This window comes from Leptosomus discolor, chromosome 7 (genome assembly GCF_034619465.1).
Source record: "Leptosomus discolor isolate bLepDis1 chromosome 7, bLepDis1.hap2, whole genome shotgun sequence".
Taxonomy (NCBI): domain Eukaryota; kingdom Metazoa; phylum Chordata; class Aves; order Leptosomiformes; family Leptosomidae; genus Leptosomus; species Leptosomus discolor.
In genome coordinates, this window is record NC_141397.1 from 54,548,846 (window position 1) to 54,568,368 (window position 19,523).

Here is a 19,523-nt window from a genome sequence, read left to right on the forward strand (position 1 = left end):
GGTACCTCAGACGCAGGTTTGTCTGGAGCGTTTGGGGTTGAAGTGCTCCCTTGACAACCGGCTCTGCCTGGGAGTCCGGCACCAGCCCCTCTCCTCCCGTTCAGAGTTCTGAGCCAAAGGCTCTGTGCTCGCGATTTCAGTCATCTCACTTGAACTTTAGAGCTTTTGGTACAGTTCAGCTTGGACACGAGGCTGTGTGGATGGGGCCAGCACGGGCTGGTCACCGAGAGCACAGCAGACCGTGTGCCTTGAGCTCGCTCTCCTGCATGGCAGTGTCAGAAACCAGCCAGCTCAACCGCGGGGCTAATTTTGCTTTGTGCACAGACCTGCATGTGATTGATTGACAGTCGTGCCGGGAGAGAGGGCTCCCCTCTCGGTTCAAAAAGCAGCACGCTGCTCCCCAGCCGCTTTGCTCCCTGCCTGCCGCCTCCTCTCGCTGCGCAGTGACAGCGGCCAGGGTGGCGGGTCCGGCTGTGACAGACCAGCTCCCGCAGGCAGCGCGGCCGGCTGGCTTTTCCCGTTGTTCCTTCCCCCGGTCAGAAGGTATTTGGAGCTGTTCTGTCTGTGCGCCCGCATTTCGTAGGACTGTGGGGATGGAAACCCGCGTGCTTTGCCTGCCCTTGTGTTTACGCTGCCAACTGTCAGCAGTTTCCCCCAGCCGACCCAATGCCGGCGCTGACAGCAGGGCCAGCGCTGCTTGAGCCCAGACGTGGGTGACTGGGCCACCCTGCCTTACTCAGCGCCACAGCCACTGCTTTGGGGTCTGCAGGGGAGGTTCTCAGTACAGAGGGTCCCGTCCCAGCTGCTGGGCTGTTAACAACATTACCTCCCGCTAGCTGCCTTGTTTCCATAAAGCGCATTGCAGGTTGCAGTGTTCCTTACTGCTTCGATGCAGATCCCCTTTTTGCTGGAGAAACTGTGTCTCTGCTGTACAAGGACAGCTTCACCTGAACCATGTCTGCCATGAACCCTGTTCTCCAGAACGGTCTGAGCTCTGTGACATGGTTTATTTCATCCTGTCAGACAGACAGACTGCAGTGCCCTGCCCAGCAACCGCCCTGGAGCATGTCTGCGGCCAGGGTTCTTTCTTTATCTTGTCCTTTTCTTTGCTCCAGATTTTTCCTTCTTCACTTTCTCTTTCTGCTTTGATCGTTTCTCCCAAATCTTCCTGACCTGGTAGGGGCCAAGATTTCTGCGGACCATTGTACCTCTCCACCAGGCCTGCAGCTGGGGGGGGGGAAGAGAGAGGTCTTAGGGAAAATCACTTGCTAGGGGACCTGATACAACAAAGTGGCCAGAGAGTCTCTCCTGTGCTCCCCAGCTGCAGGAGGGAACCCCAGGCCCACACGGCAGCAGTTGGACCTGTGCTGGTTACGCTGAAGGCACCCACAGCTGGGCCGAGGGCATCTGTTGCTGGTGGCAGGGGACGAGCAGGGGAACTGCCCCATGACCCTCCCTGTGTCACGCATGTAGCGGGGCTGGTGCGATGGGCACAGCCCCAAATCATTTGAGGAGGCTGCCTTCTCCCCTGTCCCTCCCTTCTCAAACCTGCAGCTAGCTGCTGGCTTTGTGTCTGCCCCAGTAGAAAGGGACAGGCTTTGTCTGTCCTTTGCTTGTGCCACCCCACACCAGCCGACTCTCCCGGGCCATTTTCTGCCTGAACAAAAACTGGGGCACAAATTACTCACTCCCACCTGCTGATGGAGCAGCACTGCCTCAGCTTTGCTCCCCTTTACCTTCAGGATGCTTTTCAGCTCGAGGGCATCCTGCTCCAGTTGTCTTCTTTTAGCCTCCTTTTCCACACGGTCACTGATGATGGTTTCTTCAAACATCAGGCACTGCAAGAGCGCACAGGGATGGCAACAGCCACATGAAAAACACATCCCCTGACCTGCAGGGCCAACCTTCGAGGCTCACTCTGCCCAGCAGCTTGCCAGGACAGGGCAGGGCTCACCTGGACCCTGGTGCAAGGAGTTTTCTCCTCTGGCTGCCTGCTGGTCACCCCCCGGCTACCTGCTTTTCACGGCCCAGCCGGGGCTGCTCTGGCCCGTGGGTCACAGCGCGGGTCCCCACCCTGTGCACCAGGGAGCAATCTGGCAGCCCAAGTGTGATGTGTAAGTGTGGACCTTCCTCCCCCACTTCCTTTATTTGATCTTTCCTGAATCCAGATGGCAAATATTGCTCATTACCACCATCAGTCCTAAGGCACTGAGAGCTGCTGCCAAAGTGAAACCTCTCACGGCCTGGGTGTAATTAACCCTCTGATCCCGTGCTGTAAAATGGCTGTCTGATGGCGTCTCAGGCAACAGATGGTGGTGGGAAGGACCCGTGCTCCCCCAGGCTAGGCAGCAGATGATGTACAAACCCACTTGGGACACTCAGATGACAGCGTGCAGAGTGAAAAATGAGCCCACGAGCCGGGAAACATCTCAGTCCCATCATCTCAGACCCAGTGACAGTAAGGAACGATTACAAATTCATTCCTTCTGGCTTTAAAACACCCCTTTTTCGAGACACTTCTCTCTGCCTGTGCTGCCTGCTCTGCTGTGCCCGCATAGCTGTGACCAGAGCCCAGCAGTTAACCAAGGAACCAGTGTGGGGCAGGGGTGTTTTTAACTGGAACCAGGTTATTCCCTTATAACAGAGCACTGTGCAGCTGTGAGCGCGCGTCTGCAGGGAGGGATGAGCTGCCTTTTCCAGCCTGGCATACCTAGATGTTGCTAGAAGGCACAGATTTGCTCAGACTAAGGCAACAAACCAAGGTGAAGCATACTGATGGGATGGGACAGTGACTTTGCCCCTCTCAAAGGCTGTCAATAGCTCTCTGATTACACACTGGTATTCATCATCATCCTGCCTCGACGTCACAGGTAGCAAACAGAAGATTATTACTCAGTCCCTGCCTTCCCAGGACCAGAGCTTATAATCGCACCATACAGCTCGAGATTACTGGGGTTTTTTTTCCCCATTTTCCTGATTCCTTATCTGAATGAGGGTAGGAAAAAGCCAGGATGCAGTTTTGCATGGCTGAGCACTGACGTGCTGCTGATGTCTTACCTCCTTGGCAAGTCCCTGCAGCGTTTCCAAGTTGTTTGCCTTTGATGCTTTTAGGGCATCCAGTTCTTCGTCTTTAGCGTCCGTGTCGTTTTTATACTTGTCCACCCAATATTCCAGCTTCTCTTCCACCTTCTGCATGGGGACAGGGTGGTGCTCAGCATGGTACAAAGAGTGTACAGGGGAAAGGTTTGCTACTATGATGCGGCCTGCTGTCAGGATGGTGGTAAGAGTCCCGTAAATTTTGCATGGTCAGTGTTTCCTTCTTGTCTTGTAAGGGTCAAAGCCCTAGGACTAGAGATAAATTACTGGTGGCCTGCAAGCCGCTCGCTGGGGAATCACCATGGAAGCCGCAGCACTGGACTGGGGATGAAGAGAGACTAGGTTGGGCTGTCAGAGGTGCACGAAGAATGGAGAACCACTGGGGGTTAGTTTTGTGCACAGTCAATCCTGGTGAAGTAAGTGACAACCAGAAGCCATTCTTTGTGTGTATACAGAGGGGGGGTGGGGGGTTAAGAAACAGACTTGGTCAGTGAGAAAGCTTTTATCCTCTGCCTGATTCCCTGCCTGCTTTCTGGATTAAGCTGAGTGCACCAGGGATAAGGTCCCAGGGGACAGCACTTCACACTATTTCAGGTTGTGAACTTGGCTTTGTCTCACTGGTGAATAGGAAGGCAGGTGTTTCTGAAACAGTCGCCCAGATGACTTCCTCCCATTCACCAATAACTTCTCCATAGCAACAACCACGATTGCTTGCATGGAAAAATAATCAGAGGAAAAGCATCAATCTCATTACGGCATCAGAGCTGGACACACGAGGGAGGTGGAGGGCATGGTCATCCTCTTTGCTGTGGGCCCCTGTAAAGCCACCAGCTGCTGTCTGAGGACAGAGGCCTGTACTCTGCCTTCTGGTAGAGGTAAATAGGCTGCAGCTTGTACCCGGAAAGTCCCCTCACCGTGACGCCTTGATCAGACTAAGGCTCTGGGATATAGAGGACGCTATTTAATAGCTGACAAGATACAGCACTTTTCTGCACTCAAATTACATTTTTTTAAATTTAATATCTTCTATTAAATTTTGTACTGGCAGTGATGTTGGGTACCCTGCAGTAGCACAGGTTTTCTTCTAGTCATAACATTTATGAGATGCACAAGGACATCCATGATTGGTTGCTGCTGAAAATGTGGACAATAATTGTGAGTTAGCAGTCATCCACCCCTGATTCTTCCTCAGATTAAGATAAGGCAAAACTGGGCTGGCAGTTTGTGTCACTTCCTTCTTAGTGTCCCCTCTGTGCAACACTTGGGTCTGTGAAGCTGTTGCCCTCGCTTTGTGCAGTAGCACTCTTCACCGAGTCGCTGGGAGCCCCAGCTACTGCCAAGGGAGGTCTAAACAAAATCCCAATTAGCTGAATACAACTGTCTGAGGGAGGAAAAATCCCTAACACCTGAATAAACAATGCCAATCATTACATGAACTCAAATTTTAAGGAAATGTATCCAAATGTAGAACATCCCAAGTCTGGGAGAGCTGGTTAATTAAGACTTGAGGATAAGTAGTCGTGCAAACAGCAGCAATCATGAACCTGGTACATTTGGTGGGGCAATCACTGGTTTTCTTTAGGCACTAATTGATGACATAATGTTTATCAGTTGCTATTTTAAGCTTTAGCAGACAGTCACACGTACCTTATGGTGCTGCCTGAGGAAATTTTCAATCTCCGTGTGGACTCGAATCTCCTCCTCAGTTTTGCTCCTCAACTTCTGCGATCAGCGCAGGCAGAAAACATGAGGGACAGCGTTAGTGCACACGTGTGTGCACGCACGTGCTGCTGAAAGCCGCCAAGCTGGTGAGCAGGAGTGCAGGAGCTCTCCGTGTAGCCCACAGATGTTTTTCCCAGTGACAAAACTAACCGAGGCAGCCCTTGCCCCTGGGCCACCCATGAAAAAGGGGCAATTAGATCAGACCTTGATCAGTCAAAAAAAAAAAAAAAGGCTCGCAAAACCAGAAGTTTTCTAGTCCAGTTCACCTTACGGCCACACGAACAGCTCTATCAGCGTAACGTGGAGCTGGGGCTACTTCTGTTGCTAAATAGGCTTGTAACTACAGCCTTTAGGCACAGTTATGGGTCTGTTTCTCTGAGGATGGTATTAGTTTAAGCAGTCCCTGCCTCCAGCCGCTGTCTCCTGCAGCCACGCCATCTGTGCTGTTGCTGTTTGCAGGACCGTGCAGAGAAGCAGTGGAAGAGAGAAAGATTTCTAACCTGGGTGAGTTTCCTGATTCAGTTCAAACAGTTGTGCTGGTGACTGTGATGGAGAACAGCAGGGGCACCTCAGGAGCGAGGGAGGACTCTTTCCTTACTAGCTGGAGATGCCTTCTGGTAGGGTCTGTGGGGAGGGGGCTCACCTGAATTTCCTTGTCCAGGACATCCTCTGCATTGCTGCACTTCTTCTTGGTTTGGTGGACCTGGAGATCGGTGCTTTTCTTCATGTAGCAGCGCTCCACGTCCGTTTTGGCCTTCATCTCTTGGAGCTCGTCTTTGAGGTAAGCAATCATATTATCTCGGTTCTAGTGGAGGAGACAGAAGCAGCACAAAAGCAAGCCTGGAGACTGAGCTCAGCTCACTGTTTCTTGATCTCTCCACTCCGTGATAAACTCAGAAGAGAAAAGGCTATAGGCTTCACACTTTCCGAGTGTTGCTCCATTTCAACCTCTACTTCAAAGGGAAGTTTGGTTTGTAACCCATACAGCGGCAATAAACCCATCAGCGAGGAGCAGTTACCTCTGGAGAGAGTGGAGTGATGAACAGAGTGGGACAAGAAGCCAGGCCTGCTGGTCTCTGGTCCAGGAATTAATTCAGGCATGCTTACTATAAGCACGAAAGAAGCCAAATAATTTCAACTGCTTAAAGTTAGGCTTTACTAACCTCTTGGATTAGGCCGTCTCAGTGAGTGAACATCTGTAAGAGGAGGATAATACCTCAGCCCCACGTATGCCAAAGTTTGATTTCCTGAAGTGTACTCTGTTCCTTGGCCTCATTTCTTTTCTAGTTATGCAGCAACTGTATAAACACAACCTTAGGAACAGGTGAAAATCTAATCTTGACTCATTCATACATTTAAACAGTTCTTTCTTGAAATCTTACCAGGCAGATGGTGCCCGCTTTGTTGTAAAAGCACGCACCCAGGGCGAGGAAGAAGTGCCAAGGAAAAGCTGGTTATGAGCTCCCAGCCTCTCCCCACACCTTGTTTTGCAAAGGAGCTGAGCTTTCCGGAGGGGGAATTCTGTCCCTGGGAGCTCCCCCATGGGCAAGAATCCTGAGCCAACGTGCCCTGTTTGTCCGGCTTTCGGAGCGTGCTCAGGAAGCAAAGTGCACTTGCTTCATTTGGGATTGTTGTTTTGTTTACTCCTTTTTAATGAATTTCTTTGAGTAACAGTTCATTAATCTGGGGTTGGAACTTGGAAGAACCGCCTGTAAAATGAAAAGCTCTAGACTTTTGTAGGGAGAGTTAGAAAGGTCATCAAAGGCTCCTGTGCCATTATGCGAGATCAATCGTAACGCCTCTGGTTTGGCACCTGATTGCTCCATTACAGCCTTTCTTTTTGCTTTCCTGCCATGCTGTGACGGGTTTGACATTCATCAGGCAAACCTTGCAGCTGAAGATGAAATACCAAAGTGCTGGCATTTAAATGTTTTGAAGCTCACATATCTTGTCTCTGAAGCGCTCTTGCATTCCTTAGCTATGTAAACATGGAAAAATGCCACAGGAAGACGCCAGCTCAATAGTGCTGTGTTTAAAAGCCTCTGCAGCATGACTCATTTGGAAAAGGTTTCCTTATAAGAAGAGTTTGGAACAGTTAAAACGAAAATCCTTCCCTCTGCACCCCTTGTCGGACATAGTTAGGAAGAGTGAAGTATATTTATAAGGCTCAGGACAATTAGGGCCCTTGGCTGATGCTGTTCTGTGGATTTAAAAGTCATGCATTCAAATTTCTTTTGAAGGTTTCATTCCAACATCAGATATCATTTTACAGCCGTATCATCATATGACTGCAGACAGCTACAGACATGACCTATTTATGCCCTATTAAGGTTTCTGGTAATGGCCTTTGTTTTCCCTGGTGTGAAATTTTGGTGGGCATCAGGAGGGGTTGTGTTCCTGGTCAGTACACGTGGGAGGTGACCATACCACTTCATTTTAAGATTGTCTTCCTGTATCGTGGTGGAATCGTGTCTAAATTGAGGGGCTGGCAGAGGGACTGGGGAGATGCTAATGGGAAACACCGATTGTTTGTGGTGCTGAGGCCCAGCAAAGCCAAGCGCTGCCAATGACAGTGCTCCTGCCATCTGCTAAGGATCTGCAAACAGGTCAGAAAAGAAGCCTTCAGCCTAGGTTACAAAGTACTCCGATGTTAGAGAGGTGGGGCAGAGCATGAACACTTCACCAAGTTATTTTCATTTCATATTTTAGTAAAGCAGAGGAAAAAGTGCTTTCGATTCCAGCACCCCAGGCCTCAGCCGGGACGGGGGCCCATCTGCTCAGTTTGTTTTCTTTGTTGTATGGCATGTTTGTGGTTTGGATTCGGTCTGCGGTGTTGTAAAACATCTTCGTTAGAGGTGGGGAGTCTGGGGGCTTGGTTACACAATCCAAAGCAGTCGGGAAGCAAAATGCAAAACCCCACTGGTGTTTTACAGCAACACATTCGCCTGGAGAGGGAAAGTCAGCTGCAGGCTTCTGGGCAGCTACTGCAGCCCAGCTGATGGGCCTGGCGCTGCAGAACTGGGGCACATTCAGTTTTAGGCTGCAGGTAGTAAATGCCCACAAGCTGTGGGCACCATCTGTAGATTATGCTGTTTCCTGAACTTCAGGGACTGGCACTGGGAAAATGCGTTAATATTTATTCAACCTGGTTTATCATAGCAAAGGTCCCAGCCAGGGCATGAAGTGCTTTCATACTTAATGCAGTAAATCTCTGGGCTGCTTATTTGGGATGACTTCAGCGTTGAATCCGCCAAACCAAAGATGCAAAATCATACCTCGTGTGTCCAAAACTATCACAAAACTGGCAGAGACCAAGATCAAAACCCAGGAAATAGTTGTCAAGAGCCAGTCTGCTTTGCAAGCAGGTAAACAAGCTGATTTTCTCTGATCTCTCAGCTCACAGACATCAGCTCAGAGGCCTGTCTGCTGCTGTTAGCTGGTGCCATAGGAGTCTGCCCCACAGATGCTGTTTGGCTGCAAAAGCAACTGCGCTTAGCTGGAGAGAGTATGCACACTTCATTTACTTTGATTTACCACCGTTAAAGTGCCACTAGATCTCTCAGCTCTTCCACAGCAATTAGTATTTACAGTCACTTAAAATACAGCTGGTTACAGAAACAGCAAACAGGAGTAAGCAGTGGGAGGAATTCCTCCAGCAGTCGGATAAACCCCCTGCCGCCAGCAGCGCACCCAGCACCCGCCCTTTGGCCGGCGCTCGAAGGGTGCAGGGGAACTGGTGCTGTGCTACGTGCGGACAGGGAGCCCCGCTGCCACGCCGAGTGCCTACGAGCTCAAGTCTCTCCACTGGCAGCTGCGCTATCTCAGCTTGCAAAGCCTGAAGATACGCTTAGATCTCCACACCTGCTGCAGCCTGGGCTTGCTCCCCCTCAAACCACAACGTGCAGCCCTCCAGACACTTCAGTGAGGCTGTAGCCCACATCTCTGTCCCAGCTGCCAGAACATCCCCGTGCTGGACACCCCCGAGATGTCTCAGCTGAAAGGACAGCAGGCCTGGAAGGTCACCCAGCTTCGACACAACAGCTTCTGCAGCCCTCCGGCCGTGGAACGGCTTGTGCTAGCTCACCTCCAATCCCAGCCGCTGCGGGAGCGAGGTGCTGAGGGGCAGTTTGCTGGCAGAGGGAGCAGACCTGTCGGCAGCAGCGCTCTTGCCGAAAAGTCCTGTCCCTCTGGAGCTGGGCTGGGCTCTAGTGCACCAGCCCGAGTTCTGCTGAGCTGCCTTGGGGCTTTGCCAGTGGCGGAATGAGGTCACCCAGGAGCTCAGGACCGTCACAAACCTCGTGCCTTCCACTGTAATCGCCTGGTGCATTTCTCCAGTAGAAACATGCACCAGCGGCTGTGTGTATATATGTTTAAAACATTCCCTCAGAGCACTTCATTGATGCATTTGTCCTCCTGGGAGAGGATAAGGGAACACACATGACAGATTTCAGTCACACTACTAAAAGCACTCCCAAGTGGCGCGCTGATACGGTGGAGCTGGGTGTGTTACGAGAGCCCACACAGAATAAACACCAGTGAGCTGTTTTCCCTGGTACTGTGGTGCAACGTCTTGGTTTTCTGTCTGGTAGGTAGCCTGCACTATTACTGCTTGTTACAAAAATCATACCATTACTTGCTCACATGTATGGCATGAGTCTACCACAAAACCTACAGGACATAAAGTCTTTGGGTGAACAGCGATGCAGGAATTCTAAAGTTTGCATTTCCTAAATTTTTATGTTAAACTATGTACTCCTATACAATATTAACTTGTTTCAAAATCTGTACAGACTGCCACCACTTGTCCAGGAAACTGGACAAAGTGAGTATTTCTGTACAAGCTGGAAAACAAACGCTGCAGCTGCAAACAGAACTCCTGCAGCCAAACTAGAGCTGTCGGGGATGCTCCTGCACGGAGGGGTAAGGGCAAAACCAGACTGATCGTTTCGGCTTCTTTAGAGACATCAGTGCTTTCCAAGAGGAAAGAAAACAAAATAAGTAAGAACATTTAGCATTTGATTTGTGTTCCATTAGAAAGAAAAATGAGCCGAGCAGGCTAATACAGCATTAATTAGCATCTCATTAAGAGGTAGCAAGGCTGAAAATACAAACTTACAGGCAACACGCTTGAAGCAAAGACCGTGTTTTTCTAGTTCCATGATTATATTTGCTCACTTTTGTTTTCTTCTCCACTAGACTGGAGACAACCATGTAGGCTTTTGTCTACAGGTCTGTGCATTATTATTGTTCAAAGTACTCCAAAATGAGCAAGCTGTGTTTTTGCTTTTAATTAGTTGGCAAGGTGACAAATCATGCAAGTGTCTGTAAAACTGCCGATGGGAAAATCCCATATGAAGTGAATAGAAATTATTCTCCCTTGGGAGACACAGTGAGACACCATTATTTTTGGCACAGGAGGAAAGCAGTACTTGAAAGTAGTCTTGTCTTTGATTTGATACCAAAGCTGAAACTATAAGGAAGCCCAGAAAAGGACAGTAAAGTTGGAAATATAAACACAAAATCCCGTATGAGTGCAGATCCCACTTGATGAGGCAAAAAGCAAGAACCAAATCAGCAGAAGATACTGAAAGAACAGGGAGAAGAGCACTCTCTCAGCATGGGAGCTACACACCCTATGACTGCAAGAGGTAGGAGAGGTGCAGGGCAGGACACAGAGAAGCACCCAGCCTGACTGCACGGTGCCAGGACATTGCTGCTAGTGCCAGACAGGATGATTACAGCCCCTATACACCAGACCCTGGGAAGGCATTACACCAGAACCAGATACACACATTGCATGCACAGACACCACGAGGTTTGAGGAGCACTACACAGAAGTACCTCATATTCAGTAGCCTGGGGAGTGGGAGAACAGGAGCTTCCCAGGAGCCATCAGAATCTGACTGAGAAGGGACAATGTGCAGAAGCAAACGGACAACATACAGTCCCTGAGCCTGACAAACTATCCAGCTTATTTCATTTAACTGCCACACAGATGTCAAGGGACTTTTGGGATGTCCTATAGGGCCTGGAAGTAGGCTTCCATACCATTTCCAGTGGCAGTAAGTAAGTATATATTGAGCTATATAGCTCCCCTTTTCAGTCCTGGCTCTGACCTCTACATCCTTTAGATGTTCAGTTCAAATCTGTAGGGAAGAAGTTAATCCTGCATTTCTCTTATAGTTGCCACAACTGTTCTTTCTTGGTTTGTCTCCTAACTTGCTAACTTTCTATTTCCTTCGGGATTTCTCTTCTTTCTTCTCTCTCTTATGTCCACAGGTTTTTCCCAGTGTTCTTTTCTTCTTGCTACAGTGTACGTTATGCCTTTCCAGGATCTCCACTAGTAGATGAGCACTGACCTAAGTGAATTTTCTGATCTTATATGTTCTTGCTTTCTTCTCTGCTGTTATAGTATCTCCCCTGAACTTCTGGTGTTTCATCAGTTGTAGACAGCTGCATACACTGCCAGCACCAATAGATCCTTCACAATCTTACAACCATCCTGTGTTTACATCCTGGTTTGGCTGGGACAGAATCACAGCCCAGCCATATCAGGGAGGCCATTAGCAGGCTCAAGTCAGCCAGGGCAGCTGACCTGAGTTAGCCACAGGGGTAGCCCATCCCATCATGTCATGGTCATTGTAAAGGGGGAAGGTTTGCTGGAGAGCGCTCCTGTGCTGTTACTGCTGAGGTTCTTCCTGAGTTTCCTCCTCTGGCTTCTCCCAATGACTGCTCTTCAGTTGATTGTGAGGACTGGATGTTTATTTGGCTGAGTATAACTGTGTATCTCTGTTGGTATTGGTGGTGTTCCATTAAATCTGTTTCACTTCTACCTATGGGTCTGCTCTCCTTTTTCCCAATTCCCCTCCCTGGCTGGTGAGGGGTTGTTGGGTGATAGAGCGACTGTTGTAGTTTAGCCCCAGGTACAGGCTAAATGTAGACAATTTACAATTAAACTTTCTACTGCATGTGCATCCAGGCTGCCAACAACAAACCTTCATGTTCTATAAACTGTACTTCACCAGCGTGTCAGGGGCTTAAAATTCCTCTCTGTAGCCAACTATATCCTGGCTCAATTACTGTCCACACTTTTGTCCAAAGACAAAATTCAGTGACACTGATTCTTTCCTCAGATGCCCTTACTGTCCCCTTGCTCAGCACTGAACTGTCAGACTGTTGTTCCCTCTTCCAGTCCTTGTATAGCTCTGAACCTGCCTGCCTTTTGCTAGTGTTCTATCACATGCTCTTTCCTGCCTCAGCAGGGCTAGGCTATGTTTGTTTCTGCACAGAACTGTACATGCTTTTGCCCTAAAGCACGCATAAGCATTGAGTCTGAGCTGTCTGGTGAGCATTGAAGTGACCAGGGATGTGCCACTCAATCGATCTGCACTTGTGTAGCAAGTCTGACGTTTCCAGAATGCCCCAGCTGTGCTGTGCACACACCACTTGCATGCTGCAGACGGGACTGAAGCTTTCCAGAAAGATCCAGTTGACAGCACATGTGCAATAACATTGATCTGCCCTTGTGTAAAACCCCATGTTTGGGATTTTCTGATACCTGGAAGACTAAAATCATGATATTTTCCCCAGACAAAATTGTAGGTAGAAAAATGACATGCCCCTATGTCCGGTGTCTGTCTTTCTCATTCCCTCATTGTCACACTTTCTCCTGTGCCAGTTGTCACGTCTGCGTGGGTAAGTATGACAGAACCTTCGATACTGCTATCTGCAGATAAACTCTTTCTCACCAATTGCAGATGTCCGTGCTTTACCACTCCCAGCAGTGGTTTTGGGGTAGTCTAATTTGATCATGGTCTCTCATGAGCATTTTGAGCTCCCATTTGAAAACCATTGGACACTGCTTTTAAAGTCATTGCCAGGCTTATTCAGAATACAACACTCTATTGCAATTATTCTGCTTCTATATTCCTAAACGATGTATATATGCAACATGTCCTCTCATCTGAGTGCTAGTTCCTGGGTGGCAGAGGCGAGCTTGCTAACAGGCGCTCCCCCTGGTGTGATGCCCAGTGCTAAGTAATCTCACCTGAAGTTCTATTTCAGTTTCTTTCTTGACATCTTGCAGCTGTTTCTCAAGTGACTTTATCTCCTTCTTTCCTTCCTCCTCCCTGAACAAAAATGGGAAAATACCATCACTTGAATATATCAAAAAAGACAAGGGCCGTTTACCTAGAAGGAGAACTTTCTGTCTCCTGGTATACTGTGGCACCTAGCTGAGCACTGCCCCACTTACCCTGCTCACTCAACGGGTTTGTAGCAGCTGAATTAAAAGAAATGCACACAAAGCCTTGTCCTGCTTCTTCAGAATAGCAGAAGACAAGCCCCTTGCCGTGGCTGAGTAGCAAAAAAGGCATTCATCTGTGCCTCAGGGAGGCAGCACATCTGCAAGTCCGGAAGAGAGACTCCTCACCAAAGCTAGTAACTTGGTAAATTAATCCCAAAACAAGAGGTGCACAGACTGAGCAAAGAGGATGGGAATGAAAGGGAGAATGAACAAAAAAAAAAAAAGGGATGCTTTTGTTGAAAGCCTGGAGTGGACTTGAGGATGATGCGATTCCTATAGCAGAGAGGGAAGAAGCCTATAATTAAGTGACAGCTTCTGCACTTCAGGCAAAAATCTCCTTGTTTCTGTGCAGAAGCATGCCTAATCAGCAGACAGTGGCAAATGGTATAAGTTTCATTATATGTATGGAATATGGTTTTTTTCATATTAGAGTTAAAATCTTTCAAAAAACACTGCCTCAGATTCTGAGATCCATGAAGGGATATGAGCGAAGGCCAAAAGCTACAGAGCTGTTTACCTGTTTAAAACAAAACAGATGCAGTAATGTTCTAGATCTGATTATCTTATTTCACTGAGTGCTTTTCTAAGCTTTTATGCTTATGATTTGATTTAAAGCCAGTAAATACTAGAGTACTACCCGAGACTTCATACCTATCCCAACCTTACAGTCAAACATGCATTTCATTTTCAGAGTCCTTAGCTGGGTGACTGTGATAAATAAAGCTCCTCGTAAGGAGTTCCAGTCTTACTGCAGACTGCTTTCAGGCTAGTATATTAATACAAAACTATGAAAAGAATGTATAGTAGAACAGACAACATGGGAGCTAGATATGATTGATAAAATGGAATAAAAAATTATGTCCTTTCTGATTATAATTTGTCTGCTCCACTTTCCAGTATTGAATAGTTATTCCACAAGCAATTGCTGCTTTCGTTTTTGCTTTCTGTCCCTTCCATGGATAAACAATAAGTCCCTTGGGTTTAGACAGTGGAAGAGTTCAGTTTCATGCTTGAAATCACACATTTAACTGGAAGCTGGGGACTCACACTGGAGGCAGACCACTAAGCTGTTCCAGTAGGTTGAACTCATGACAAATCATGACTTACAGCAGCTTTGCTGTCTACCCTAAATGATGGGCCTGAGCTGCTACACAGAACAAAATAGCTTTAAAACGGTCAAATACTTCTCTGATGACTGCTATTCTCTCTGACAGGCTGGGGACTGAACTAGGGCTTCCCGTGCTAAAAAACCTCCAAACCACTGGTGCACAGAAGTTTGAGCTAAGGAACCACCAGTTTGCGTTGAGATTATAACAAATCCATACCCTATCCGATTTGGGACAGAAGAGGATCTAGAATGCAGTGGCTGGTGGATTAGCCTTAAATAAGACAACTGCCTCTGTCACCATCTGTGCTAGCCCCTTGCTGCTACTGGGAAAAGGGAGCATATTAGCATATGGGTCAGAGCAGATCCTCCTGGGCATCACATAACTTAGAGACCATATGTTGCTGGCCCTGGTTTGAACAGATTCTCTGCTGCTCTGGCTTTCACTGGGGACTAGGAGTTAAAGATCAGGGAGCTCCTACATCACATTATGTTTTAATTGATATGGAGCATCATTTGCATTAAAGCAGACACTGGTGTCTGCTGTGGTGAAAGCTCAGGCAAACCCTAGTTCAGATCGGTATCAGAACCATCAGTTATTTCTTTCTGAAAGGGAAAGAAGTGCCATTTGTAAAGCAGATAGAATAATTCCAGTTGAAAAAGCAGAGTCCTTTCTGTATCTTGGGTGGTTTGGGGGTGGTTTTTTGGGGTTGGGTTTTTTTTTTTTCCTTTTTAGCATGTACTGAGGGGGAATGGACTTTGACTTTGAGCAGTTAAGCAGCAAAGTACTGAATACAGCACTGACCTGATGAGGAAATCATGAAACTTGATCATTTTTGCCTTCTCTCTCTCGTTAGCTTCTGTTAGGCTATCAAATGTTCCCGATTCCTGCATCTTTTTCATAGTAAGTGTAATTACATCACTTGCATACTGCCTGCCAGGAAGAAAAGGAACACAACAGTGATTTATAGGTGCTGGTACTACAGTGTCTGTTACCTTTATCCATTATTGTTTACGGCTAGAAAGGTAAGGAAATATAAGATCCCATTTCTGTTCTTCCATCTATCAAACCCAGGAGTGCTTCTCCCATGGTATCTGCTTGTACATCTGGAGAACTCTGTATTAGGAGTTGGTTGAAGTTTATAATTTAAAAATGCTGCCCTGAATGCTGCTCTGGGAAATAGCAAAGAGGCAAAAACATATCCATGCTGTGCCAGACTGTGCTGCCATCAGATCTGGCTAGATCCTGGCATGAATTCCACCCAAGCAACCATTATCAACTGGGTAGTATTTTGCAACACCATTCAAAATAAACTATTACCATTACTTGGCATCCAGAGGCAAGCAAAGGCCCGAACTAAATGGCCTATGAAGCTAGACCCCACTGTGCTCCTTAGAGGTTCTCCTTCCAGACCAAGAGTAAGGTACACCAGCAGTGGGAGAGTGGGAAGCCTCTATTTATGCTTTCAAGAGACAGACTGACAACTTTACAGCTCTGGGCATCCCCCTCAACACTATCATAGTTGTGCTTCACTCACCTATCAGCCTGAATTTTTCTGAGTTTCTTTACAGACTGAGCACTGTGTTTCATAGCCCTGTTGGAAAGACGATGGGTACTTTTTAGATCTTCAGTTTTGCCCAGCTGCTGCTTGTGTTTGATGCTTTTCTGAGACATGGAGGTAGCTCTTTCCTCACTCCCTTGCCTTGCTGACATAAGCTCTTGGTAGTTCATGTCCAGCTCCTTCTGGGTCTCTATGATTTCTTTCATTTCCTGGATGCCAGTCTAAAAGGGAATAAGAGAGACCCACTTGAACACTGGGCAGTAGAAATAAACCCTCTGCAACATTATGTGAGAGGAAGAAAAAATAATAATAAACTAGAATGAAGCTATACTAAGAGCAGCTGGTAGTGTATGTTACATTCTGCAAAGAGCAGAAGAGCAGAAACACTCACCTTGGTTGGCTTTGAGCACACAACATAGGCTTATTAAAGTTTATGGGATCAAAAGTCCTAAAGTGACAGGACTAGAAAAGGCCTTAAAAGGTGAATTCATCTGCCCCAGGAGATGATGGTTCAGACTGTGTCGTTCCTGACACGTCCCTAATGACCTCCAACAATGGAGACTACGCACCCTCCTTCCAGTGCCAGCATGTCATGACAGTCTTTACCATAAAAACGTTTATTTTCTCCTCAGCTGCAGCTGAGCTCCTGGTTTCTTGTCCTAGTCTCCGTAGGCACAGAGAACAAATCATTCTGTCCTCCTTTGCAGCAGCTTTTATGTACTGGAAGACTGTTTCTCCTCCACCTTCTCTCTGTCTTAGCCATTTCCCACTGCCTGTCACCGTGACCTTTCCCTCCAATATTATTGTTATAACAAGAGCTGAGACGTGTAGAAATAGAAGTGATAGACATCAGCTATCTGCTTAGCTGTTTTTTGAGAGTCACAGCAGAGGAAGTGTAATATGCATTCAAAGAAGAAATTCTAAATATTGGCAGCTCTTTTCCACATGGAAAGGTATCTTGTGGCTGGGTACGATTTTATTAAAAGAGAAAAAAAACAGAAAAAACAAAAGCAAACTATAAAATCAGTGGAGGCCTTGCTTCTAGGAATTTCCCTGCTTTATGTGCTATGGGTAAGAATGCAGGTGTACAGACTGGGACATCAAAAGAGAGTATTTTCCCACCTGCCTACCAGCATCTCTGTGGCTGAACACATACTAGCCAAACCGCTGAAGCCAGCTAACACAGCCACTGCCAGCCCCATCCTAGTCCATAGCTGCCTACTCCCCACCCTGGCTGCTCAGGCAAATGGATTAGAGAACTCATGGAGCAGAAGCATTTTCCAGCAAAAAGGAAAAAAAAAAAAAAAAACGGTTTATTTTTAGCAGCACAGTTCTCAGCCCAGATCCCTGCACAACCGCACACACGTTTGTGCCAACACAGCACAGAGGGCAGAATAAAAACCAGCAGTCAGGGCAGCAGCTGGGTGTGCCAGTAGGGCTTCCAAGAAGTCACTTGTCAAGCGAGGCTCCCTTAGTGGTCTGTGAGGACGGCGCAGGGCACTGCCAGGGGCTGCTTCGTTCTGAGGACCTTGGAGATCCTTGGATATCTCCAGACGACACGCATCAGCCTCTGGCAGCGCCTGACTCACCGCTGGCTACAGAAGGAGTCTAGGTGACTACATGCTTAATTTTTTGGACAGTTAAATTTACATTAAATTAATTGCATGCAAAGTATACACAGACCAATGAAAATTACAGAGTTAGTTAAAAAAAAAAGGGTTTCAACAGTTTGCTGGTGATGGCTGTACTTCAGAAAGCACTAATTTTGGCAAACAAACTACTTTAATATTACATAATTTTATGAATGTTCTGACAGATGTTTTCAAATGTCTGGGAAAGTTCAAGACGGGCTATAACTGGATTGTCTGTAAACAGTAGGGACTTACACATAATAATTACCAAATAACTATGTAAAAGCAAGGAGATTGTAAACTGCTTGTGTTACCATCTGTGTAGTTTCCTAGCTGTTTATCTTTTGCTAGTCTTTTGCCCAAAATTCAGCAAATAGAAAGGCTGCCTTCCTCTGGGGATGCACTGCATGAAGCAATGTACTAGAGTCCCCCATTTGGAAAGTCAATGAGGTGCTGGCCAACACTACGATTAATCCTCTCAACTGAAATTTAGATGTCAGTCTTTGAAAATGCTATTGGTTTGTTTGACTGACAGGGCTCCAGGGTGCTTTGCAAATATAGGTCTTCTACAAATACTATGGTAACAGCCAAATGTAAACTGAGAAATGGGGAGGAGCAGCAAATTACAGAGCACCGAAGTTAGCAAGTAGCTTCCCTAAAGCCATTTCCTTGTTTCTAAATTGTTTCCTTCTCGATTTGTTTTGGCATCTCTAAGAATACAAGTAGTCTGTGAGACTATTTAGGTTTACTGTCTGAGAGAAACTTGTGTTTTAAGAAAGGACTTGGTAAAAATGAGCATCTGTGATTGAAGAGAGAAGCGAAGGTGTTTTCTCTGTAATTTAAGTGTACCTTTAGCAGGTCTATCAACCTAAGCCCGTGTGGCTGAAGAACAACTCCTACTGTCCTAGAGATATGCTCTTTCTCTGTGTTTTTGCTGCTGGCACATAAGAGGTTTCCCACCCAGCTCTGTGAGGGAGAAGCATCCTCTGGAAACAGGTGATGCTGGCTCACAGGGCTCTTTTAAGGGGAGGAGCGCCCTCTATTGCACAGTCTAAGCATCGTTCACGCCCTGAAATTCACTGTTAACACCAGCTTCTGCTGCTTTGCAACGGATTTTTTTTGAAAAGAAAGTAGTATGGAAAGGAAACACATAGAAAACGACATACTGATTTGCATTCTTAAGTGGTACATTAGACGGAGTGAACAGCATTCGATCTGAAAACTCGGATCCCAGTTTTTATTTCCATCCTGGTCACACACCTTTTTCTTTTTTTCCCCTCTTAAAAAAGAGTTTCAAGCCAGCTTGAAGTGGAAACGGCCTGCTATGTCATTTAAAACACATGACAACAGAGCTTAGAACCATTTACCCCTCAGGATGGTCCCAGCCTGTTTCCGATGTCTATCAGCTACCAGAAATACCACACCACCTTCCTCCACAGCAACAAACCTCTGCCTGAGCATTAGGGCTTCAAATCAACTCATTGATAAAGGTCATTGAGAATGGGTAGTTACTAATATATTTTGAAGTGGAGTCTTTCTTAAGTCATTGTCTGTGGGGACTACAGGAACTTCAGCATGGTTTTGTGTGCTTTCAAATATGCTATTCTTTTGGATTTTTAAAAAGGCTGCATATCTGTATAAGAACCTAGATATGTGGTTTTTTTTTCTTTTCCCTAATCCTTTGCTTGTCATCTAACCACCATGATTTTAATACTATAATCCCAGGAACCTCATCTTGGGTCAGTAGGGTCCTTTGCACAAAGTCTTGACAAAGGCTTCTCAATGATGCTGCAGTATAATTATTAAAGTTGGTCATCCATGCACTTTTATTGTATTTCTTCACCCAAGGGTCATAGAGCACTTTGCAGAAAAAATATTTGAACTGATTTTTAAAAAATGCTGCTAGAAGACACAAAACCAAGACAAGAAGAAAACCAAGAGAGATTTCTTTAAAGAGCAAGGATAGAGGCACGTACATGGCTGATGTCTGTCTTGCCCTCGCATGAAACTGGCATGATATATCCAAGAATTGAGAGCTGATCAATACAATGCTCCAGCACAGAAGTAAACAGCAGAGCTTCCAGATGAGTGAATTTTTCCAT

General features: G+C 46.8%; 1 protein-coding gene across 1 annotated transcript; it reads right to left on the reverse strand.

The window, feature by feature from the left end:
• Positions 1 to 1,089: 1,089 nt before the first annotated feature.
• On the reverse strand, positions 1,090 to 19,523 carry DRC9 (dynein regulatory complex subunit 9). Its single transcript, XM_086468384.1, has 9 exons — positions 19,398 to 19,523; positions 15,767 to 16,011; positions 15,030 to 15,162; positions 12,866 to 12,943; positions 5,462 to 5,623; positions 4,744 to 4,818; positions 3,058 to 3,189; positions 1,737 to 1,838; positions 1,090 to 1,227 (listed from the first exon to the last, which is right to left on the reverse strand). The coding sequence occupies exons 1-9, from the start codon at positions 19,521 to 19,523 to the stop codon at positions 1,090 to 1,092; spliced, it is 1,191 nt and encodes a 396-aa protein (XP_086324510.1).